At 41.3% G+C, this 27,129-nt stretch overlaps 1 protein-coding gene across 4 annotated transcripts in view; it reads right to left on the bottom strand.

The window, feature by feature from the left end:
• The window catches only part of NDRG3 (NDRG family member 3), an 85,593-nt gene that overhangs the window by 20,782 nt on the left and 37,682 nt on the right, over positions 1 to 27,129 (bottom strand). For all 4 annotated transcript variants that reach the window (XM_067012195.1, XM_059038078.2, XM_059038077.2 and 1 more), the window contains 6 exons: positions 12,289 to 12,394; positions 10,694 to 10,814; positions 8,788 to 8,850; positions 7,670 to 7,730; positions 6,538 to 6,624; positions 4,509 to 4,565 (listed from right to left, as the gene is read on the bottom strand). In XM_067012195.1, coding sequence (XP_066868296.1) covers positions 4,509 to 4,565; positions 6,538 to 6,624; positions 7,670 to 7,730; positions 8,788 to 8,850; positions 10,694 to 10,814; positions 12,289 to 12,394 — 495 coding nt within the window. The remainder of the gene's footprint in view (positions 1 to 4,508; positions 4,566 to 6,537; positions 6,625 to 7,669; positions 7,731 to 8,787; positions 8,851 to 10,693; positions 10,815 to 12,288; positions 12,395 to 27,129) is intronic.

Raw genomic sequence — 27,129 nt, 5'->3', positions numbered from 1 at the left:
GCTAGAATGCATAAACATTTTCCATTTGCCAGTCTCTTTTTAAAATTTAGCACAGGAGCCACTGGCTCAAGGTATCAGGAATTCTCGTAGAAAAGCTGTAGCTGCACTCTAGGCCCAGGTTCGCCCCCATCCAGCTGCAGCTTCTGGAGCTTCTGCAGCTGTTCAGACCTTATTTTAGACAAATGTCTCCCTCATCTGGTGAGTGGCTCTATGGACCAGTTACGACCCTCACCCTCTGGCAAGTTTTTTCACTCCTGGCTGGTTGTACTTTCTGTGGAAACCTTACCTTCCTTGAAGAGACATGACTCTCAGGCTTGGTGGGGGTGGGCCCAACTAAGTCCTTAGTTCCCTGAATGTCCACATGCACTCTGCCTAGGAGTAGCTGCTGGTTTCCACCTGCTACTTTTGGACACCTGAGAGTCCTCTTTCACCTCTTTGAGAAGTAAGTAACCTTCTACTAGTTAACAATGTTTTATGTTAAATTTTCTCAACTCAAAGTGTGTGGTTTCTGTCTCCTGACTGGACCCTGGAAACAGCCCACAGGATGGAGAAAGTGTGACCTGAAGACTGCTGAGATGAGTGTCACCAGGCCTTCTGTAAGGCAAGCCCTGATTCTTGGGCTGAATTTTTTTTTTTAATTTATTTTTGGCTGTGTTGGGTCTTCACTGCTGTGCGCGGGCTTTCTCTAGTTGCGGCGAGCGGGGGCTACTCTTCATTGCAGTGTGGGGGCTTCTCATTGTGGTGGCTTCTCTTGTTGTGAAGCACCGGCTCTAGGCGCATGGGCTCAGTAGTCGTGGCTCGTGGGCTCTAGAGCACAGGCTCAGTAGTTGTAGAACACAGGCTTAGCTGCTCCGAGGCATGTGGGATCTTCTCAGACCAGGGCTCAAACTCATGTCCCCTGCATTGGCAGGCGGATTCTTAACCACTGCGCCACCAGGGAAGTCTTAAATATTTTTAAAAAGGAAAGGAAGTGGCTTCCTGCCACTATCACCTTGCAGTGTCCCCCCAGTGGCCCTTACTTAAAAATTCTAACACTGTCACTTGGTAAAGGGGAAATGTACAGAAAAAGAAATGTCATGGCTCAGCTCTGAATAACATTTATATGCCAGTGTAAATGCTGGAAATTGATCTAATCCAAATTACATTATATTGGCAGGACGGAGCGGTGGAAAACACAAACGTGTGTCATGGGGTCGGTGTGTATGTGTATATGAGAGAAATCACCTTTCATAATGGAATGCCAACAGATAATGCCTACAAATGAAAAATCAACAAGTGGAAATATATGCATATTTAGAGACATGGAAGCATATGTCCAAAAAGACAAATATAAAAATGTTCATAGGTGGGCTTCCCTGGTGGCGCGGTGGTTGAGAATCTGCCTGCCAATGCAGGGGACACAGGTTTGAGCCCTGGTCTGGGAAGATCCCACATGCCGCAGAGCAACTAGGCCCGTGAGCCACAACTACTGAGCCTGCACGTCTGGAGCTTATGCTCCGCAACAAGAGAGGCTGCGATAGTGAGAGGCCCGTGCACCGTGATGAAGAGTGGCCCCTGCTCGCCGCAACTAGAGAAAGCCCTCGCACAGAAACGAAGACCCAACACCGTCAAAAATAAATAAATAAATAAATAAATAATTTTAAAAAAAATGTTCATAGGAGACTTCCCTGGTGGCGCAGTCGGTAAGACTCCGTGCTCCCAACGCAGGGGGCCTGGGTTTGATCCCTGGTCAGGAAACTAGATCCCACATGCACATCGCAACTAAGAGTTTGCATGCCACAACGAAGGAGCCCGCCTGCCACAACTAAGACCCAGTGCAACCAAATAAATAAATATTTTAAAAAAATGTTCATAGAAGCTTTATTTATAATAGTAAAACAGGGCTTCCCTGGTGGCCCAGTGGATAAGAATCAGCCTGCCAATGCAGGGGACACAGGTTCGATCCCTGGTCCATCAAGATCCCACATGCTGCGGAGCAACTAAGCCCATGCGCCACAACTACTGAGGCTGCGCTCTAGAGCCTGCAAGCCACAACTACTGAGCCCTCGTGCCACAACTACTGAAGCCCGCATGCCTAGAGCCCATGCTCTAAGAAGTAAGAGAAGCCACCGCAGTGAGAAAGCCATGCATCGCAATGAAGAGTAGCCCCTGCTCACCCCAACTACAGAAAGCCCACGTGCAGCAACGAAGACCCAACACAGCCAAAAATAAATAAATAAAATTTTTTAAAAAATAATAAATAAATATAATAGTAAAACAAAAAGATTGGAAACAACCTAAATGTTCATAGGAACATTCATGGTATATAACAGTGGACTGCTACACAGAATAAAAGAATGAACTACTGATACACAGAATGACATGGTTGAATCTCAAAGACTATATTGAGCAAAAGAAGCCAGACCCAGAAGAGCGTACACTGTAATTACATTTATATAAAGTTTAAGAACAGGCAAGATAATGTATAGAGGTAACAGAATAGTGAAAACCTTGTTTGGGGAGGGGGATTATAGTGATTAGGAAAGGGCATGAGGGAAACTTTTGGGGATGATGGAAATGTTCTGTATCTTGATTTGGTGGTGGTTACAAAGGAGTATATGTATGTAATATAAAAGGTCACTGAGATGCACTTATGATTTGTGTCCTTTACTATATGCAAGTAAATACCATAATTAAAGAGGCAAAACCCCAAAGAATCAGCTAAAAGAATTAATCTAAGAAGAAGGAAATAGGGTGAGTGGCAGATTCTTTGTAATAAGCCGTGTAGAACTTCTCTACTCTAAAATATATGTGAATTTGTACCTTTGATAAAATAAAATCTCAATGAAAGAAAAAAACTATGTGCTTTGGAGTTAGCTTGACCTGGATTCAAACCACTTGCTATCTGGACAATGGTGGCAAGTTACGCTGCCTCTCTGGCCCTTGGTTTCTGCATTTTAAAATAAGTCTAATAGAACCACATGAAAAATAACTGAGTTTGTACCTAAAAGTACTTGTCAAAGTGCTTTACAGAGAATGAGTACTCAGTAAATGCTAATTTTCTCCCTACCAACCATTTTCCTTCAGTAGAGACTACAGTTGAGCCCGCATTACTCCTACTTATATTGTTTTCATCTCCCCAACTCCAGACACCTCACAGCTCTCCAAACTCATTGCTCATTTATTCCTTCTTCATAGGTCATCTGTGATGTTGTGATTTATAATAAGAAATATGTATCTGGTCTTCATCCCACTCCTGGCACAGAGCTCCCCAAATGCTTAGAATTTCCAAACTGATGAGATTGATAAAGGTATCTTTTTTTGTTAACGATGTGATTTTAGGGAAGCCCCTAAGTAACTTCTAGATGGAACCAGCCCCTGTGAGTAGACAGTGGGAACTTTCAATCCCACCCAGTCCCCACCTCCGGGGAGGGGAGAGGAGCTGGCCATTGAACTGACTGCCACATAATCATGCCTCTGTAATGAAGCCTCCATAAAACCCCAAAAGGACGGGACTGGTAGAGCTTCCAGGTTGGTGAAGGCATGGAGGTTCTGGGAGACTGGTGCACCCTAGAGGGCATGGGAGCTCTGTGCCCCTTTCCATATGACTTGCTCTATGCATCTCTTTCATCTGGCTGTTCCCGAGTCATATGTCCTTTTATAATAAACCAGTAATCTAGTAAGTACAATGTTTCTCTGAGTTCTGCTGAGCCGCTCCAGCAAATTAACTGAGCCCAAGGAGGGGGTCGTTGGAACCTCTGATCTACATAGCTGGTTGGTCAGAAGCGCAGGTGACAACCTGGAGTGGCAACTGGTGGCTGAAGTGGGAGCAGTGGTGGTGGCTTGGTGGTTAGGACCGAGCCCTCATCTTTTGGATCTGACCGATCTCCAGGTAGACAGCGGCATTATTGAGCTGAACTGCAGGACACCCAGATGGTGTCTGAGAATTGTTTGGTGGTGTAGGAGAAAACACACATTGTAATTGGTGTAAGACTTCTGTTATCCAACTCACTTTCTCTCCGAAAAGAGGACTAGGATCCCCGCTTTCATGTAACAATTATCCATATAATTGTAATTTCCTTCGTGGACTTGTTTCCTCACCAGTAAGACATGGGGTTTGAACAAGATAATCTCTAAGGTTATTTCAGTACTAACATTCTTGGTTTCTTTTTCTCTGAAACTTCTATTTCTGTGAAGCCCTTCCCAGACCTCATTTTGGCTCCAGAGATGCTTGGTGAGGCACATGATGTTGTCAAACATGAACAGATGGCATGTGCTCACAGGGAACAGGTCAGCGGTGGGGGCTGCCTTCTCTCCTCTCTCCAAATGCCAAGAGCCACGTGGCACTGAATTCATGCCTCTCCCCTAAGACTGGTCTTCGCTGGGCCACGTGCATCTCACACGGCACTGAAAGTGGTAACCCACTGGGATCAGGTGAGTTCAGGGGCACCCCTTCTTTCCTGAGGTGAATAAGACTTTGCACACAAGCCAGTAAACACACCCCTCTCCTGGCTGGCACAGGCACTTACCTGCCCAAAGTGATGAGCCAAAATTATGTCCACAACATTGGTTGTCAAGCCCGAGAGCTACAAAGATAAAAACTTGGTGTCAAGGGAGTTAGCATGGGTAAAAATTTATCAAGCTGTCCACTTCACTGGTGCACTTTCTTGTATATATGTTATCCTTCAACAAATAAACAACACAACTCAGTGTCACACATTTTCGTGAGATGGTGGTCCCAGGAAACCTGAGAACAAGAAACAAGTCAGAAAAAAACAAAAAGTTTTCCTTCCAGGGTAATAATATAGCCTGCTTTGAAATAGGTGGCTAAAAGAAATGCTGCCATTACTTCTTTGAAAACGTGGGACCGAGAACTCACAGCTATTAGCTGCTTCATTCCTGCCTGTATTTCTGCAGTTACACTGGGTTTACAGTTAATAAGGAACGACTTACAACTATTCCCAAGCCATCCAAAAGAAAAAACGATTTTTTTCTTTCTTTTAGTTTTGCTATCTTCATTTCAAGTAGTGGGAGGAAATTGCTATGTTTACAGAATGTTCTTGCATTTTGAACATTCGTCTCCTAATTTCTCCCATTTCAAAACTATGCACATCACAGTCTAATAAATGCATCAATCTGTGTAAGTCTGTAGACTGTTAGTCTATTTTTAGAAAAATTTCCATCTCAAATTATGTTGCTGATTCCCTTAAGCCTTCCTTCTTTGTTGCTTTTTTTTTTTTTTTTTTTTTGCAGTACGTGGGCCTCTCACCGTTGTAGCCTCTCCCGTTGCGGAGCACAGGCTCGGGACACACAGGCTCAGCGGCCATGGCTCACTGGCCTAGCCGCTCCGCGGCACGTGGGATCTTCCCAGACCGGGGCACGAACCCGTGTCCCCTGCATCGGCAGGAGGACTCTCAACCACTGTGCCACCAGGGAAGCCCTTCGTTGTTGCTTTTATGCTCAATTCCTACTGCTGACTTAAATCAGAGGTGAAGTACTGAGTTGGGGGTGGAGATGGACAAGAGGAAATCAGAGGGACAGATGTGGGTATGGGTGGAACAGGATCATGTAGTCCCAGAAAGATTAAGGAAGAAAGAAGCCCAGAAATCTTCACATGGGCTATCGATGATCCACAGGTTATAAGTTAAAGATAATAAGAATTAATAACCTATTTCATTTCATGTTTAATACTCATAAGGTCATTCTAAAGCTTTATAAGAATTTTTACTAGGTTGTATCAGGTTATTAAGAGTGTTCAGGTAAGTTTTAATGTACCCACATCCTAGATAGGAATTAAAACAAATTTTAAATAAGTCAGGTTGTAAGAAAGAATTTCCATAGCCTCTGGCAATAGCACTGTTAATATATTTCATCCAAAGCTAGGAAATACATCATTTCTCCAGAAGTTAAATGTGGGGAGGAATGGATAAACTTTTTAGAATCTGGTCTGCTGGCAGGTGGAATAGTTTAATATTTTAAAATAACTATGAAAGCAATATATGTTTATCATAGAAAATTAGGAAAACATAGAATACATAAAATAAAGAATCATCTGTAATGCTACCAGCCAAAGATGTAACTACCGGTAGCAAATTATTTTCCTTATAAATGCATATATGTATTTAACAAAATTTTATTATCTGTTTTTTTTAAACGAGAATTTTCACATTTCCTTAAATAACCAAAAAAACCCATAAGTTTTTGGTTGCATAGTATTCCATTTGTGACTGAGACTCACAGACAATGATGAATCAAAGAAGATACACAAGAATATATATTCTATTATTCCACGTATATGAAGTTTAAGAATATATAAAACCAATCTATGGTGGGAGAAGTCAGAATAACAGTTATTTCTGGGAAAGGGAGGAAGTATTAAGCACAGAGCTGGAAATATTCTGTATATTGACTAAGTGGTGATTACATGTGTAAACATTCATCAAGCTGTATACTTAAAACTTCTTGCCCTTGACTGTATGAATGAAAAAATAAAGATAAAAACCAGATAAGCCATTTTGAGAAGGGACCAAGAGATGAGCCAATGGACACTGGTCTTACTTTGGAAGCTGCCCAGTCAATCCAGCCTTTAGCACAAGGGTCAATGTTAATGAGCACGAGACCTTCCACGAGCTCTGGGTGATTGAGCTGAAACAAGACAAAGACAACAGTAAAGAGCTCCACTCTCAGCTTCTTCTAAAAATACTGCAGCATGGCTAGTCACCTTTTACAAGGCCTCAATGCCTCAGATTTGAAAGTAAGAAAGGTCAGAGAGGTGCTAGGGAGGATATTTAGAAAAATAGCTCTATAAATCTAGCTTAGCATCTGGAAAACCAGCTTCCTAAATTACCATCACATGATCTCGCCTGGCAAAGATCTACGGGGGAGATGGTTTTTATTTCCACAGCAGAGGATGGCACCTGGTATCTTTACAGTTATTTAGCTCATGGTGGGTCTCCCCTGCTGGGGCAGTGCCCTTGGGACTACACGGCATAAAGGGGCTACTGAGGCTTAGACTGGCTATTTCATACTCATACACCTTGTCCCCAATAGCAACTTAAGTTTTTTTCTAAAACCACATGAACAGGTGATACCACCCTCCAGAAGACTGCCCTTCACCCAAGAGGCATTTGGGAAAGAGTTCCTTAAATAATAATCAATAAGAACATTTCTATGTAAACTAAAAACTTTCCAGCTTACTTTTTCCCCTCTGATTATGCTCACTATAGAAAATTTGATAAACAGAGAAATTATAAAAAGCAGAAAATAAAATCTCATATTATCTAACCACACAACAACAATCTGTTAGTATATTCATGTTTTCTTTCAGTTCTTTCCTATGCCTATGACAAACTTCATGTGCGTCTGTATTCTAACCTTTTTGTTAAGGTTACGGTGTATATGAATTGCATATCATTACAAGCTCTTCTTACAAAATTTTAATGGTTGTAAGAAATTCCACCATAAGTATTCTCTGAGAATTATTTTTATTGATGATATCTTGCCCTCATTTGTTATTCTTCAGGTGCTATAAGTACAAAGAAAGGCCTTATACAAACCTGTATCTGTTGACAGAATTTATAGAAAAATTGACATAAGACCCACAACAGTTCCTTGTCATTTAACACAGCAGTAAGAGCTGTGAGCTAGGCAGTGCCTCAAGGGTGTTGAGACTAATCCTCCATGTACTTACCGCAAATCTGCTGAGGATGTAAGCTCCAGCTCCAACTCCAACCCCAATGATGCTTTTCAGACTGTGAATGGGACACACCAACATTGACAGGGTTAACTCATTTGGAGGTAGGATGGCATATTGAAAAGAATGCAACTGGGTTCAAATCTGGCTCTGATGCTTACTGGATGTAGAATTTGGTCAGGTGTCTTTAACTTCCTGAGCCTGGGTTCCCTACCTATAAAACAAGAATATGACCACCTACTTCTAAGGTGATTTTAAGGATTAAATGAAATATGACTAAAACCTGGGAGTCATCCTTGACAGCTCACTCTCCTAATACCTCCATATCCAACCCATCAACAAATCTACCTTCAAAGTATTTCCATCTGCCTTCTCCTACTCCATTCCATCCCCTGGGCAGTATCCAGTACCAAGCTATCATTATCACTTGCCTGACTGTTGTAATAGTTTAACTGGTCCCTCGCTTTTTCTTTTACCCCTCTCTAAACCATTCTCTCCACAGCTAGAGTAATTTCTTTTAAAAATGTAAATTGCTTTACTGATGTGCAATTTACATATCTAGAGTGATCAGTTTAAAAGACTAAATTGGATAGCACTTAAAACCCTTCAGTGTTTTTTGTCTTTTGAATAAAATCCCAAATTCTTACCTGATCTGTGAGACCTGTGCAATCTGGTCCTTGTCTATTTCTCAAATTTCACCCTGTGCCTTTCTCCCATTTGCTCACTTGGCTCAGGCCTTTTGGACATATTCCTTCTGTCTGGAATCCTCTTGTCCTGGCTCTCTGTTTAGGTAACTCCTTTTTATCCTCCAGGTCTCAATCTAAAGGACTCCTTCTTAGAGAGGCAATCCTCAATTAGCCTTATCTATGTACACCCTGCCCTTATTCTCTATCACAACATCCCCACTGACTTCTTCTATAGCAGGTAAGTTGTGACTATTTGTTTGCTTACTTGTTGTCAATTATTTCCCACACCAAAATGTAAGCTCCACACTCCACGAGGGTAGTGACAATACTGTTTTGCTCATCGTCATATCCCCCAGATCAGATACATAGTAGACAGTGTGAAAAAACAAAAAACAAAAACCATGTGAAAGAACTGCAGAATGAACTTACTTTAAGTGGGTGAGAACAGGAGGCAGCATTTCGGCCAGCTCATCCATTGTCGGATACTGGTACCTGCAATCCAGAAGGATACCTCCCGAATTAGAATGCACTCACAGTTCCCAATCACTAGAACAGCTAGAAAAGTACAGGGTTCTTAGATAATAGCATTCCCTTTACCAAAGGCTCAAAGGAGGTGATGTGGTACCTGGAAATGATTGTGGCACGTTGTGTGACTCTCTACAACTGCCGCACTAAGAGGAAAGTAAAAAACAAACAAAAGAACTCCTACGTGTTTCTATAACCTGAAGAGCAATCTCTGGGATGAGAGGTAGCCATTTGAAAAAAACAGGAAATACGGTTCTCTCCAGGGTATTTCCAAACCCCTAACAACCACTTCATTTGGGGTTCAGGCTCAGTAAACTTCTAGCAGTAAGAGTCAACCTACTGCTCTTGGTCTGCTGCTTAGGTTTAGGGAGCTAAGTGCCAAAGTAAACAAAGCTTTACTGGGCCTAGGCACACAGTCGCAAATCCTGGGCTCCTCATCATAGAGGCTGATTTGTTTTACTTAGGCCTAGAATAACCCGGTTACTTTATTATTTGCTTTTCAATTTGGTTCATGATCTAAGCCACTGGATCCTAAGATGGTCAGGCAAGCCCCAAACGGACTCAGACCAAGAATCCAAGAAAAGTAGGAAATGTCCATAGAAATTACAGCATCAAAGATGCTTCCATCCAAAGATGAAAGGGATCTTCAGACAACCCCCTACATATGGGGCAGGATCTGCTCTACATTTGACAGGAAAGTCAGCCTGCCTCTGCTTGAAACACTTCAAGCATTGGAGTGCTCTTGAGCCATTTGTGCATAAAATAGAAAAAAGGAACTGGATCTAAATCTTGTTGGATATAAACTGGTCACCGGCCAATTTGTGTTTAAGAGACAGAATAGCTTGGACTCAGTCAATAACATAGATTCTGGAGCCAGACTGCCTGGGTTAAAATCCCAGCTCTATTACTTATTTGTTATGTAAGCTTGGCCAAGGTACTTAATATCTTTGGGCCTTAATATCCTCCCCTGTACAATGGGAATAACAGTAAACCTATCCCATAGGGTTGTAAGGATTAAATGAGTTAATAAATATAAAGTATGCAATGCAGCGTCAAGAATACTGTTTGAGTACTAGGTAAGTGTTAGCTATTATTCTAACACTGCAATGGTCTATTTCACAGCAGTCACTGGCAAAGGCAGCTCTGGAGATGAGTAAAGGGAGAGGGGAAGAATTAGCATTCCACAGCTTGTGCTTTCATTCCTCCTCCAAGGTCTCTTCAATAATTATGCTGTCCAGGGAAGAGTCAGGGAGACTGTGGCTCCACCATGCAAAGCAGGCTGAGGATGAGGCTGAGAGCTCCATGTCCATGTCCAGTTAAATGCACCTCTAGCTGACAGGGCAGCTCCTCCAAATAAATGGTTATACGGATATTCAAATTCCTGTCACCAGATTGAAGGTAAGGGTGGGGAGGTGCTCCCAGGAAGCTCAGAGGAATCTGAGTTTGGGTCTAGGTAGTTGGGAGTTTCAGGGAGGGACACAAAAATGACAGATTTAAAATAGATGAGGAAGGAGACAGTTAAAAGACAGTGAGAAGTGGGTGTTCCAGACACTAATGCCTTGTGATTGGCTCCCATTCATGGAGGGCCATTCCTGGATATGGGAAAACATGCAGTTTTCGTAAATAGACTGTATATAACAGTCCTCTCAGAACAAGGAAAGAAAATATGCAGATGGTCGGTTGACCAGTATAACCTGTAGGCTGTGCTAAAACCAGCTTGGAGGGAAGCACACGGCTACTGCTCCCACTGGAGCTCAGCCGTTTGGTCTCTGAGTGTGTGTCTTCCAGAAGGTCTTGCTTGTGGTCTTACCCAGCTGGGAAAGAGGGTGCACCTTCCTGCTGGCCTGGGGCATCAACATGACAGACAGCAAAGTGCTGGGTGATCTCCTGCATATCCTCAAAGTTAAAGAATGCATTGAAACAGGATTTATCTGCAAGAGCAAAACACTCGTAAGTCACAAGCTCTCCATTTCTCCCCAATATTCCTCTACTCAATCAATTCCATAGCATCGTCCTCTTTCACCCCCTTTTAATCACTGTTTCACTAAAGTGAAGTGTCTGAACAATCTGTCTGATTCAAGCTGCCCTAAAGGCTGACTACCAGGCATCTCAGCAACTTGAAAAGGATAACCAATCCTCAATTCTACAGAATGTCTACAAAGTGGAAACCAATCCTGGTGTTTCACAAAACACTCTTACACCCATAATACTGTCATTTTTCATGTATCTTATTCCCCTACCTAACAGAGAGATACTGACCATATCCCAAGAAGCTGGCTAAAGAGAGTATCTTAGGCTGCTAACATTCACCATGTGGAAGACTGTCTCTTGGCAAAATTGCTGGGGTGCAGGGAGGGGTTTCTGCTTCAATTTCTACCCTGTTGGTGGAACTGCTTAAATTCCTTCTCATGCTAAAGAGGCAACAAAAGCTCCAGCACTAGACTGTAACCTCAAATGCAGGCCACCTCTGAAAGCCAGAGGAGCGTGAAAGAAAACACATGCACGTAGAGTCTATATGCCTGGGGCTAGGGCCACAATCTTATATTACCATCTAGAAAAGTCCATTTAAAGTCACCCATATGCTAACACATATATATGGAATCTAAAAAAAAAAATTGTTATGAAGAACTTAGGGGCAGGACGGGAATAAAGACGCAGACCTACTAGAGAATGGACTTGAGGACACAGGGAGGGGGAAGGGTAAGCTGGGACAAAGTGAGAGAGAGGCATGGACATATATACACTACCAAATGTAAAATAGATAGCTAGTGGGAAGCAGCCGCATAGCACAGGGAGATCAGCTCGGTGCTTTGTGACCACCTAGAGGGGTGGGATAGGGAGGGTGGGAGGGAGGGAGATGCAAGAGGGAGGAGATATGGGGATATATGTATACGTCTAGCTGATTCACTTTGTTATAAAGCAGAAACTAACACACCATTATAAAGCAATTATACTCCAATAAAGATGTTAAGAAATTAATTAATTAATTAAATAAAGTCACTCATGACAGGCTATAATAAGAATACTTTTACTAATTTATTGAAGAGCTCTCAACAAAGTTAAGTTCAAACTCTGAATTTTCTATCCCAAAGCACAGATTGTTTTTTTAAAAAAACTGATTTCAGTTCTACTTTCTTAACCAGTTCAGCATATAATCTTCAGTCCTTTAGCAGATATGACACAAACTGAGATATAATCCCATTATCCCCCAAAATGCATTCAACTGCATACTTCCCAGGAACTTTAATTCTGCCATTAACATGTAGCAATGAGGAGGGAAGGTTAAGGCAGAGAGGAGAAAACCTATGGTTTATCAGAATACTGGGGTTTCTTGTGTGTTTTTAAAAAATATACAAAGATTATGTACTATAATAAAATAGGGAAGGTATAAAATCAAATACATACGATTGAGGCCAATGTCATGATATGTCAGAATAACTGGTCTGTTTCCCTTCGGTAGGCCTCTTATAGTGACGTGGACCATACCGTGAGTTGTTTCTATATCATGTTCCTGTAACAAGAGAACATAAAGGTCTCAGAAAGAGCAGAATAGACTTCCCAGGTTACTGAAGTTTCACAATACCCAGTTCACTGCTATTTCCCACTAGCTGGGGCAGGACACATCACTGAATTATAAGCCAACTAGAGGGATGTTATATCATACAGAATATTCCTACTTTTTAATTCCTTCCAGAAAAACAAACAAACTAAGGAAAAATATACCTTATCTACAAAGCTCACTTTCTTAAGTGGGGGAAGCCAGGGATCTGTTGAGAATGTACTTGCAACTGGCTATGGCAAGGAGATCAGCAAGTTGAGTGAGGAGCCAGGTAAGACCTGGGGAAAGGAAAGCTAAGGAAGCAGAAGATATGAAGAAGCTGCTGGGTAAAAAGGCAGAGGCTGGGCTTCCCTGGTGGTGCAGTGGTTGAGAATCTGCCTGCCAACGCAGGGGACACGGGTTCGATCCCTGGTCTGGGAAGATCCCACATGCCGCGGAGCAACTAAGCCCGTGAGCCACAACTACTGAGCCTGCGCGCCTGGAGCCTGTGCTCCTCAACGAGAGGCCGCGACAGTGAGAGGCCCGCGCACCGCGATGAAGAGTGGCCCCCACTTGCCACAACTAGAGAAAGCCCTCGCACAGAAATGAAGACCCAACACAGCCATAAATAAATAAATAAGTAATAAAAATAAAGGAATTCCCTTAAAAAAAAAAAAGGCAGAGGCTTCAGAGCCTCTAAATGCATGTTCAACAACTGATAATTTCAATAGCACCTATGGGTGTATCTGCCTAAAATCTCTCCCCTTCCCTGGGAGCTGCCCTTCTGTGTCATCCATACAGTACAGGAGTGGCTCTTGGCCACTGTGTCTGTAGACTATAACCTTATGGCCATGGCTCACTAGAGTCAGGTGGGCATTTGGTCCATGCTAGGCCAGCATCCTTCCCTAAGAATTTGTAATTGGGACTAAGAGATTCCATCCTCAGCTTGGTTCTTCTCTTGAAAAGAGAAGTAAACTTGGGAGCTTATAGTAGGCATTTCTACCACTTTAATTCCTGGTTCCAGCTGTGTGTGCTGTTAAGTTCTGAGACATCCCTGGATTGCCTCTGGTTTAAGCTATTTGGGTGGGTTTGTTCCCTGCATCCTAAAGGGTCCTAACCCAGGCAATGAGTAAAATTTAAGATGCAGCCAGAGCAGAGCTCAGGAACTGAATAAAGCTAGAACAAGATGCAATCAGAGCTACTGGGACCAGCACTAAGAGCGGCTGGGTAGAAAAGAAAGAGACTCTAGAAAAAGTAACTGAGATTTATTCTAGTCTTCTTCAACATCTATATTTCTTAAAAATGAATTATCACACCTAGTCTAGTGAATTTTTGCTGACAAAGTCCGTACCTATCTCAGGAAGTCTTATAGTAGCTGAGACAAAATAATTCTGTCAGTAAGAATCCCAACAAAGGCAAAGCACTTGCAACTTAATTTCCTATCTAATAATGAACATCATCGGAGCCTTGGTTTCTTCTCTCATGTGGGGCACAGAACAATCTTACACTAATTGAACATCAGTATATCTCAAATCATGGGCTGCAAGCTAGAGCAGGTATCTCTCTAGCAAATCAAACCACAAGTGACTCAATATTTCTGCTATTCTCTATTACTGCTTGCTACATCCTCTTCAAAGGCTTGAAAAGGGGGAAGAAGAAATGAAGGAGAGAATCAGGTACTGTGAACTGGCTATGAAATAAAGTACAGGCTTGGATGCGAGGAATATAAAGACATAAATTCCTGTTGCTGTATGAGCATTTCTTACGTGGTAACGTCACTTATTGAGGAACCCCCTCCACCACCATCATCAATCAGGCTCATTCCCTAAACAACTACGTATCTATTGAACCCCTATTACCAGACCCTGGACTGAGCTCTGGGCACAAAACAGTGAACAAGAGAGATGTGATCCCTGCTCTCACAGAGATTATGTTCTACACAGGGAGGCCGACAATAAACACACAAACCAACCAACCCATAACAATAGCCTGTGATCAGTGCTGTGAAAGAAATAAATAGGATGCTGTGATGGAAAATTGAAGAGGAAGACATTAACTCTATTAGCAGTCAGGAAAGTGCAAATTAAATTCAATGAGATGCAATTTCATACACACCAGAATGGCAAAAATTTTTAAGTCAGATAATGCCAAGTGTTGGCCAAGATGTAGAGAAATAAGAACTTTCATACACTGTTGGTAGGCATGTAACCTGAAACGACTACTCTGGAGAAAAATTTGGTAATTTCTAGTAAAGTTAAGAGGTGTCTACCCTATAGCAATTTTACTTTTAGGTATAATCTAAAGCGATTCTCAAACACACTCACACAGACAAAAAGATATGTGTAGATATATATACATATATACATATACACTGCAGCCTTATTTATAATGTCAAAAAATTGAAAGTAGTCTAATTAGTCATCAATAAGGAAACTGATAAATTATGACATTCATATAATGAGATGCAGACAAAAATGAATGAACTAGAATGATAAGCATTAATACACAGAGAAAATCTTGAAAAAACAACGCTGAGTAGAAATGCAGAAGGATCTGTATATGATATATGACTTACGTATGTACATTTTTTAAAAAAGCAACACTATACAGATTGTATGTTTACATACACATACACACACACACACACACACACACACACACACACACATATATTTAGTTAGTTGCGCCGGCTCTTAGTTGTGGCACGCAAACTCTTAGTTGCGGCATGCATGTGGGATCTAGTTCCCTAACCAGGGATTGAACCCAGGCCCCTGCATTGGGAGCTCGGAATCTTAATCACTGCTCCAGCAGGGAAGTCCCTACATACGTATATTTAAAGTATAAAAACTTGGAGAAGGAATGTGCACTAAATTTAGGACTTGATTCCTTCTGGGAGGTGATACATTCCGAAAATGAACTTAAGGAGGCTTCGATCTCTCTCATGTTTCACTTCTTGAGAGAAAGAAAGAATAAAGAGAGAGACAGGGAGAAACCAGCCCCTGCCAGATGAGTGACAATACAGGAGAACCCAAATTGAAGAGAATGTGCAACCGTCTGTCATCTTGACAGTACAGCTGCTGGAGCCTTCCTGTGTCATATCTAAGCCTTCGGTAGAGTCTTGCATAAATATCCTGGCTTAGTCTCAGCTGTGCTACTGAGAACTGAGGAAAAAAACCAATTTACACTTTGGCCCTAGGGTTAGCAGAACCTCCTAAGACCTGGTAATTGATGGGGATAGTGTGTACAGGAAAAGGAAGGGTGCCAAGCAGAGGGTGGGGGATAGCGAGCTGTCAGGGAAGTTCAGAAGGATGATGAAAAGGGAGATAAAACAGATGGGGCGAAAGAGAACACATTTAAAAAGCAGACGAGGCAATAGAGCAAAGTAACTACTTTGTCATCATTTCATAATCTGGACGAAATTCAGAGTTAAAATTGGCTTATAAAATTTCAACTTTTTAGGGAGATCTTAGGCCCTACCTCCCCATAATATGCCCTCAAATTGTGTAGCGACCAAAGTATCAAAAGGCCAAGAGTCCTGGGCCCTATCGGTCCATCCTGTTGCCCTATTTGGAGCAACCCTTGGTTGTCGGTATCTCTTATGGTTTCTCTTCATTTTCAAAGTAATATGAAAAGAAAGGAGACACTCACATCCATGTGGATTTGTAAATATATCCTTTGTGACCTTATATGTGAATGGCTTGAAGAAGTCTCTATCTGGAGATGAGTGTGCAGAGACCTTGGCTATGGAGCTGATTCAATGGTCAGGCCACTGCAGGGGTTATGCTGCTGCCACCATTCTGCTTTAGCCAACTATCAGCTGCTGCACAGGCTGTTTCTCCAGTTACTTCACCCTTCACCCCAGCATTCTAGAGGGTGTGACTGCACAATGAAAGTGTCCAATAGGCTCTGGTCATAGATCTTTCCCAGCACTCTCTGATTACTTACCACCTCCAAGACTATGCACTTTTAAAACATGATCCTTTATTCTCCAGGCTTATAAAACCACCTGAAATCATATCGGTCCACAACATACTTCATCTTAGACTGCCTCTCCCTCTTAATCAAAGATGTAGTTGAGAGATTAGGATATTACCATTAATTGATAATAATCAGTGTTCACCTTTTTTTCTGAGTCCTTTTCCTTCTGCTAAATGTGCAATCACCAGAGTTATTACACAATCTGACTTGTCACACCTCTGTGAACTTAGTTAAATTTTGATCACGTCATGTCTATTAGTGCTTCTTCCTCTCCCTGGCCAGTCTGAAACAGTTTAGGTAAATTTGTAGGACAACATACTCTTGGAAATGTCAACATTCTTATTAGTATGAGTTTTATTCTGTTTCTAATAAGTAGGCTACTGTATGAGTCTTGGGCATAGTTTTTGTTATTTATTACATCGGAAATTTTAATATATGCCCCCACTGCCTTACCCCTGTGTAGTGGTATAAAGTTCATTTGCATGACTTCATTTAATCCCATAGTAAAAGAATCTGCCTCCACAATTACTCAGCCTTTCTGCCTATGAGTAAATCACATTTTCCTTCTTGAAGTTCTATAATACATTCTCCCTGACTCTAGCCTCAGCTCTCTCCCCTCTTACCTCTTAGATCTTTCAGCCTGGTAAAATCAATATTCTTTGAGACATCGGCTTTTACTTTTCAACTACCCATACTATCAGACTTCCTACAAATCATGCTCTTCATTTGAAAGCTTCTTTTGCAATATGTCAACATAAAATCTATCTTTTCCTATCTCTCTTTTCAAAGCCAACTCCAATGTCTTCTTCACACAGCCTTAGCTAGCAATGAGGAGAAAAACAGTGAATGACTATTTGACCCACATGCAACAGCCCAGAACACCTTCAGAACATGGACTCTCTAGTCCAGGTGGGAAGAGGTCCAGGTTTGGCCAATTCAGACACCCCAATCTCTGGCCACAGTGAGCAGTCCAGGGATATGCATGTGACCCCCACACACGTGACCCATACTAAGCCAATAAGACTCCTCCCCTAGCCTTTTCCCTCAAGTTACAGGTACAGATCTCCTCTGTTAGCAGTGACGCTGCTAAGCTGGAAGGATGTGAATTTTGGGCAGTTGGCAGCCATCACACCTATGCTATGACAGAGCTTGTCAGAGAAATAAACCCTCTAGTGACAGGGGAAAAGGGAACTGAGATTGGGGGTGGTGATAAAAGGCCTTAGCTTTTTCTGTAAGATTCTTTTTTTCTCCCCAAATGAGAAAAAAGTCACCTCTATCTTTAGTATGTAATCAATCTCCCCATTACCCCCTACTGCCACCAAAAAAACCCAACAAAATCAAACCAAAAGGGGAGGAGACTGATTCAAGATGGCAGAGTAGAAGGACATGCTCTCACTCCCTCTTTTGAGAACAACATCATCACAACTAACTGCTGAACAATCATTGACAGGAAGACACTGGAACTCACCAAAAAAGACACCCCACATGCAAAGACAAAGGAGAAGCGCAATGAGATGGTAGGTGGGGCGCTATCACAATAAAATCGAATCCCATAACTGCTGGGTGGGTGACTCATAAACTGGAGAACACTTATACCACAGAAGTCCACCCACTGGAGTGGAGGTTCTGAGCCACACATCAGGCTTCCCAACGTGGGGGTCTGGCAATGGGAGGAGGAATTCCTAGAGAATCAGACTGTGAAGGCTAGCGGGATTTCATTGCAGGACTTCGGCAGGACTGGGGGAAACAGAGACTCCACTCTTGGAGGGCACACACAAAGTAGAGTGTGCATTGGGACCCAGGGGAAGGAGCAGTGACCCCAGGGGAGACTGAACCAGACCTACCTGCTAGTGTTAGAGGGTCTCCTGCAGAGAAGGGGAGCAGCTGTGGCTCACCAAGTGACAGGGACACTGGCAGCAGAAGTTCTGGGAAGTACTCCTTGGCGTGAGCACTCCCAGAGTCCACCATTAGCCCCACCACAGTGCCCAGGTAGGCTCCAGTGTTGGGTCGGCTTGGCCAAACAACAGACAGGGAGGGAACCCAGCCCCACCCATCAGCAGACAAGTGGATTAAAGTTTTACTGAGTTCTGCCCACCAGAGCAACAGCCAGCTCTACCCACCACCAGTCCCTCCTATCAGGAAACTTACACAAGCCTCTTAGACAGTCTTATCCACCAGAGGGCAGACAGTAGAAGCAAGAAGAACTACAATCCTGCAGCCTGTGGAACAAAAACCACATTCACAGAAAGGTAGACAAGATGAAAAGGCAGAGGGCTATGTACCAGATGAAGGAACAAGATAAAACCCCAGAAAAACAACTAAATGAAATGGAGATAGGCAATCTTCCAGAAAAAGAATTCAGAATAATGATAGTGAAGATGATCCAGGACCTTGGAAAAAGAATGGAGGCAAAGATCGAGAAGAGGCAAGAAATGCTAAACAAAGACCTAGAAGAATTAAAGAACAAACAAACAGAGATGAACAATACATTAACTGAACTGAAAAAAACACTAAAAGGAATCAATAGCAGCATAACTGAGGCAGAAGAACGGATAAGTGACCTGGAAGACAGAATGGTGGAATTCACTGCTGCAGAACAGAATAAAGAAAAAAGAATGAAAAGAAATGAAGACAGCCTAAGAGACCTCTGGGACAACATTAAACGCAACAACATTCGCATTATAAGGGCCCCAGAAGGAGAAGAGAGAGAGAAAGGACCCGAGAAAATATTTGAAGAGATTATAGTCAAAAACTTCCCTAACATGGGAAAGGAAACAGCCACTCAAGTCCAGGAAGCAAGGAGAGTCCCATACAGGATAAACCCAAGAAGAAACATGCCAAGACACATAGTACTCAGATTGGCAAAAATTAAAGACAAAGAAAAATTATTGAAAGCAGCAAGGGAAAAATGACAAATAACATACAAGGGAACTCCCATAAGGTTAACAGCTAATTTCTCAGCAGAAACTCTACAAGCCAGAAGAGAGTGTCATGATATACTTCAAGCAATGAAAGGGAAGAAGCTACAACCAAGATTACTCTACCCGGCAAGGATCTCATTCAGATTCGATGGAGAAATCAAAAGCTTTACAGACAAGCAAAAGCTAAGAGAATTCAGTAGTGCCAAACCAGCTCTACAACAAATGCTAAAGGAACTTCCCTAAGTGGGAAACACAAGAGAAGAAAAGGACCTACAGAAACAAACCCAAAACAATTAAGAAAATGGTCATAGGAACATACATATTGATAATCACCTTAAACGTGAATGGATTAAATGCTCCAACCAAACGACACAGGCTTGCTGAATGGATACAAACACAAGACCCATATATATGCTGTCTACAAGAGACCCACTTCAGACCTAGGGACACATAGAGACTGAAAGTGAGGGGATAGAAAAAGATATTCCATGCAAATGGAAATCAAAAGAAAGCTGGAGTAGCAATACTCATATGAGATAAAATAGACTTTTTGTGTGTGTGTGTGGTACGCCGGCCTCTCACTGCCACGGCCTCTCCCATTGCGGAGCACAGGCTCTGGACACACAGGCTCAGCGGCCATGGCTCATGGGCCCAGCCGCTTCACAGCATGCGGGATCCTCCCGGACCCGGGCACGAACCCACGTCCCCTGCATCGGCAGGCAGATTCTCAACCACTGCACCACCAGGGAAGCCCTAAAATAGACTTTAAAATAAAGAATGTTACAAGAGACAAGGAAGGACACTACATAATGATCAAGGGATCAGTCCAAGAAGAAGATATAACAATTATAAATATATATGCACCCAACATAGGAGCACCTCAATACATGAGCCAACTGCTAACAGGCAGAAAAAAGGAAATTGACAGAAACACAATAATAATGGGGGACTCTAACACCTCACTTACACCAATGGACATATCATAGAAAAGAAATTAATAAGGAAACACAAGCTTTAAATGATACAATAGTCTAGATAGATGTAATTGATATTTATAGGACATTCCATCCAAAAACAGCAGATTACACTTTCTTCTCAAGTGCACAGGGAACATTCTCCAGGATAGATCACATCTTGGGTCACAAATCAAGCCTTAGTAAATTTAAGAAAATTGAAATCATATCAAGCATCTTTTCTGACAACAACACTATGAGATTAGAAATCAATTACAAGGAAAAAAACATAAAAAACACAAACACATGGAGGCTCAACAATACATTACTAAATAACCAAGAGATCACTGAAGATATCAAGGAGGAAATCAAAAAATACCTAGAGACAAATAACAATGAAAACACGACAATCCAAAACCTATGGGATGCAGCAAAAGCAGTTCTAAGAGGGAAGTTTATAACTATACAAGCCTACCTCAAGAAACAAGAAGAATCTCAAATAAACCATCTAAATTTACACCTAAAGGAAATAGAGAAAGAAGAACAAAACCCAAGGTTAGCAGAAGGAAAGAAATCATAAAGATCAGAGCAGAAATAAATGAAATAGAAACAAAGAAAACAATAGCAAAGAACAATAAAACTAAAAGGTGGTTCATTGAGAAAATAAACAAAATTGATAAAACATTAGCCAGACTCACGAAGAAAAACAGGGAGAGGACTCAAATCAATAAAATTAGAAATGAAAAAGGAGAAGTTACAACAGACACTGCAGAAATACAAAGCATCCTAAGAGACTACTACAAGCAACTCTATGTCAATAACATGGACAACATGGAAGAAATGGACAAATTCTTAGAAAGGTATAACCTTCCAAGACTGAACCAGGAAGAAATAGAAAATATGAACAGACCAATCACAAGTAATGAAATTGAAACTGTGATTAAAAATCTTCCAACAAACAAAAGTCCAGGACCAGATGGTTTCACAGGCGAATTTTATCAAACATTTAGAGAAGAGCTAACACCCATCCTTCTCAAACTCTTCCAAAAACTTGCAGAGGAAGGAAAACTCCCAAACTCATTCTATGAGGCCATCATCCCCCTGATACCAAAACCAGACAAAGATACTACAGAAAAATAAAATTACAGACCAACATCACTGATGAATATAGATGCAAAAATTCTCAACAAAATAGTAGCAAACAGAATCCAACAACACATTGAAAGGATCATACACCATGGTCAAGTGGGATTTATCCCGGGGATGCAAGGATTCTTCAATATACGTAAATCAATCAATGTGATAAACCATATTAACAAACTGAAGAATAAAAACCATATGATCATCTCAACAGATGTAGAAAAAGCTTTTGACAAAATTCAACACCCATTTATGATAAAAACTCTCTGGAAAGTGGGCACAGAGGGAACCTACCTCAACATAATAAAGACCATATATGACAAACCCACAGCAAACATCATTCTCAATGGTGAAAAACTGAAAGCATTTCCTCTAAACTCAGGAACGAGATAAGGATGTCCACTCTCACCACTATTATTCAACATAGTTTTGGAAGTCCCAGCCACGGCAATCAGAGAAGAAAAAGAAATAAAAGGAATACTAATTGGAAAAGAAGAAGTAAAACTGTCACCGTTTGCAGATGACATGATCCTATACATAGAGAATCCTAAAGATGCCACCAGAAAACTACTAGAGCTCATCAAAGAATTTGGTAAAGTTGAAGGATACAAAGTTAATGCACAGAAATCTCTTGCATTCCTATACACTAATGATGCGAAATCTGAAAGAGAAATTAAGGAAACGCCCCCATTTACCACTGCAACAAAAAGAAAATACCTAGGAATAAACCTACCTAGGGAGACAAAAGACTTGTATGCAGAAAACTATAAGACACTGATGAAAGAAATTAAAGATGATATCAACAGATGGAGAGATATACCATGTTCTTGGATTGGAAGAATCAGTACTGTGAAAATGACTATACACACAAAGCAATCTACAGATTCAATGCAATCCCTAGCACATTACCAGTGGCGTTTTTTACAGATGTAGAACAAAAAGTCTTAAAATTTGTATGGAGACACAAAAGACCGCAAATAGCCAAAGCAGTCTTGAGGGAAAAAAACGGAGCTGGAGGAATCAGACTCCCTGACTTCAGACTATACTACAAAGCTACAGTAATCAAGACAATATGATACTGGCACAAAAGCAGAAATATAGATCAATGAAACAGAATAGAAAGCCCAGAGATAAACCCATGCACCTATGGTCAACTAATCTATGACAAAGGAGGCGAGGATATACAATGGAGAAAAGACAGTCTCTTCAATAAGTGGTGCTGAGAAAACTGGACAGCTACATGTAAAAGAATGAAATTAGAACACTCCCTAACACCATACACAAAAATAAACTCAAAATGGATTAGAGACCTAAATGTAAGACTGGGCACTATAGAACTCTTAGAGGAAAACACAGGAAGAACACTCTTTGACATAAATCACAGCAAGATATTTTTTGATCCACCTCCTAGAGTAATGGAAATAAAAACAAAAATGAACAAATGGAACCGAATGAAACTTAAAAGCTTTTGCACAGCAAAGGAAACCATAAATAAGACGAAAAGACAACCCTCAGAATAGGAGAAAATATTTGCATACGAATCCATGGACAAAGGATGACTCTCCAAAATATATAAACAGCTCATGCAGCTCAATATTAAAAAAACAAACAACCCAATCCAAAAATGGGCAGAAGATCTAAACAGACATTTCTCCAAAGAAGACATACACATGGCCAAGAACACATGAAAAGCTGCTCAACATTGCTAATCATTAGAGAAACGCAAATCAAAACTACAATGAGGGCCTTCCCTGGTGGCGCAGTGATTGAGAGTCTGCCTGCATATGCAGGGGACACGGGTTCGTGCCCCGGTCCGGGAGGATCCCACATGCCACGGAGTGGCTAGGCCTGTGAGCCATGGCCGCTGGGCCTGCGCATCTAGAGCCTGTGCTCCGCAACGGGAGAGGCCACAACAGTGAGAGGCCCACGTACCACACACACACACACACACACACAAAAATAAAAACATACAATGAGGTATCACCTCACACCAGTTACAATGGGCATCATCAGAAAATCTACAAACAACAAATGCTGGAGAGGGTGTGGAGAAAAGGGAACCTTCTTGCACTCTTGGTGGGAATGTAAATTGATACAGTCACTATGGAGAACAGTATGGAAGTTCCTTAAAGAACTAAAAATAGAATTACCATATGACCCAGCAATCCCACTACTGGGCATATACCCACAGAAAACCATAATTCAAAAAGACACATGTGAGGGCTTCCCTGGTGGCGCAGTGGTTGAGAGTCTGCCTTCTGGTGCGGGGGACGTGGGTTCATGCCCTGGTTCGGGGGGATCCCGCATGCCGTGGAGCGGCTGGGCCCACGGGCCGTGGCTGCTGGGCCTGCGCGTCCGGAGCCTGTGCTCCGCAGCGGGAGAGGCCGCAGCGGTGAGAGGCCCGTGTACCACAAAAAAAAAAAAAAAAAAAAAGACACATGTACCCCAATGTTCACTGCAGCACTATTTACAATAGCCCCGTCATGGAAGCAACCTAAATGCCCATCAACAGAAGAGTGGATAAAGAAGATGTGGTATATATATACAAGGGAATATTACTCCGCCATTAAAAGAAACGAAATTGGGTCATTTGTAGAGACATGGATGCATCTAGGGACTGTAATACAGAGTGAAGTAAGTCAGAAAAACAAACATCGTATATTAACGTATATATGTGGAACCTAGAAAATGGTACAGATGAACTGGTTTGTAGAGCAGAAATTGAGATACAGAAGTAGAGAAAAAAACGTATGGACACTAAGAGGGGAAACCGGCGTGGGGTGGTGGCGGTGGTGTGATGAACTGGGCGATTGGGAATGACATCTATACACTGATGTGTATAAAATGGATAGCTAATGAGAAAGTAAATAAATAAATAAATAAATAAATAACAGTCAACAAAAAAGAAAAAAAACCCAAAAGGGGACAGGTATGCATCTCAAGGGGAGGACCTGTGAACAAAGACCATCAGAAAGGAAAAGCACCAAGCAGAAGGATGGGTAGGTCAGCAATAATTCTAGTTTTCCTGGGAGTGGGTGGAGTATACAATGGGAAGCAGTGGGACAACAGGCTGAAAGGGAGACTGGGGCCACAATCACATCGTTCAAGGCAAGGGGAGGATCGTGGAACTGGTCAAGCTCTCTAACAGACTGCAGCAGGTGGCTGAATCCCAGATGTCTCCAAACACCTCTTTTCTGTGGAAGGCACTTTCAGTTATTTACTTCACTGAATTCTTATTTTGTAACAGTGTCCATTCACCAAGTGACCTGCAAGAGTTTAAAGCTGTTTATACCCCTTTAGAAGAAGCAGTCACATACATATATTTGAACTGTGGTACTAAAAACCAGTCATCACAGTAGAGTTCTATAAATCAGTCCTCTTAAGAGCTACTGCAATTAAACAGCCAGCATGAAATTACTGAGCCCTTGGCCAGGCCTGGAGTTCTTATCCTAGGAGCAAGAACTCCATTCTTGTGAGTTCACTCCATCATCAGCATCTTCTACAGGAATGATATATTGTGGCAGACAGCAGCTTTTCACTTTCCATTAATATTTCTTGAGTACCCCTCTGGTAGAAGTGGAAGGCAATTTGACAAGATGTGCCAAGAGCCTTAAGTGTGTTCATTCCAAGAATCCATCTAAGGAAATAATCCAATGTGTACGTAAAATTTATGCACAAAAATGTTCAGTGAACTGAACATATTATAAGCAATCTAATTTCCAAAAATAATGGAATAGTTAAGTCATGGGATAGCCATATGATGAAATAACAGGCAGCCATTAGAGATTTTTTTTTTTTTTGGCTGCGCCACGTGGCTTGCAGGGTCTTATTTCCCTGACCAGGGATTGAACCCGGGCCTCGGCAGTTAAAGCACCATCCTAACCACTGGACTGCCAGGGAATTCCCCATTAGAGATTATTTTTACGAGAGTTTTAAAATGACAGGTAAATGAGATTGTGTTCTAATATTAAGTCAGAAAAGGAGATACATAATTGTACATCCAGGGTGACCAATTATATAAACTTTTAAAATTATATTTTAGAAAATAACATACAGGGACTTCCTTGGTGGTCCAGTGGGTAAGACTCCACACTTCCAGTGCAGGGGGCCTGGGTTCGATCCCTGGTCTGGGAACTAGATTCTGCCTGCATGCCTCAACTAAGAGTCTGCATGCCACAACCAAAAAGCCCGCCTGCCGCCAAAAAAAAGAAAAAAGAAAAAAAAAAAAGATCCCTTGTGCGGCATCTAAGTCCCAGCACAGCCAAACTAAAAATAAATAAATAATATAAATAAATAATAATACACACAGACATACATCTCAACACTGAACACAGTAACATGGTTGCCCCTGGGCTCTAGGACTGTGAGCTTTTCTCTAGCTACTTTATAATTCTCTGTGCTCTCCAAATATTCCAACTATGAGCATGTACTCTTTTGATAACCAGAATATAAAAGTAAAAACTGGAAAGAAATATAATAAAATATGGTTATCCCTAGGGAACAGGATTATAGGAAACCTTTATTTTCATACTTTTCTGCATTTCCTAAATTTGATTATACACAAGTGTTATCTTTTAACATATTTACTCATGTGATATACACACATTAAATACTACATGTGAAGTTTTAGAAACATGTGAGAAATAACAATGATGATATTTATACAAACATAGTGATCACAAGTTCATAAGTGTGTGTGTGTGTGTGTGTGTGTGTGTGTGTGTGTGTGTGTGTGTGTGTGGAGAAGCACTGGAAATGTCCATGGAGAGAGCTGTGTGAAAATTAAAAGCAGTTTTGTGTACTTTTTTACAAAAGTAAACATTGGTCCCCCCACAATAGTTTATCATGGAAACATTCAACCATATGCCTAAGTTGAAATACCTTACAGTGAACATCTGTATACCCACCACCTGAACTCTACCATTAACATTTTACTATACTTAATTATCATGCATCTATCCATCTATCCATCCCTCTATCCATCTTATTAATACATCTTTTTTTTTAAAGTTGACATACCATTGATTTACAGTATTATATTAGTTTCAGGTGTACAACAGTGATCCAGAAGTTTTACGGATTATACTTCATTTGAAGTTTTTATAAAATATTGGCTATATTTCCTATGCTGTACAATATATCCTTGTAACATTTATCTATATATAGTAGTTTGTACCTCTTAATCCCCTGGTATAATTATTTTTTAAAGCAATATATCACAAACACAAAGAAGCTATATAGCATTTGTCTCAGCTCTAATTCCAAATTTTTGAACAATCTCATAAGTAGAAGAAAATTAAGCAGCACTGAAGTAGATAAATGGACAATAAGCCTGCTGATTCACTGTTTCAACTGGCAATAGGCTTTCTCCTTTTACAGCAATTCTAAGCATGTCACCTCTAAGCACCCCTCCCCTCATTACTCTTATATACCAATATAAATGCTTTTGGCCTCAGGGGAGCTATATAGCAATGAAGTCACTAGGACAATCAAAGAACCAAGAGAAATGGTACAATTTTAATTATATTTTCAATTATTAGGGGGAAAAAAGCATGTAGGTGATTAGTAAAGGAAACAGAGGGGGAAAAGGCAGTTCAGACTGAAGTTATGATCTCTCATGGTTGTGATGTTAAGATAACTTCCTGGAATATCATCAAAGATTCCTTAAAGATTTCTCTGAGGCAAGACAGAGACCAGAAGGAAGCCCAGATTAACG

Source organism: Kogia breviceps, chromosome 14 (genome assembly GCF_026419965.1).
Source record: "Kogia breviceps isolate mKogBre1 chromosome 14, mKogBre1 haplotype 1, whole genome shotgun sequence".
In the NCBI taxonomy this organism is placed as follows: domain Eukaryota; kingdom Metazoa; phylum Chordata; class Mammalia; order Artiodactyla; family Physeteridae; genus Kogia; species Kogia breviceps.
This window is presented reverse-complemented; position numbering and strand designations above follow the sequence as displayed.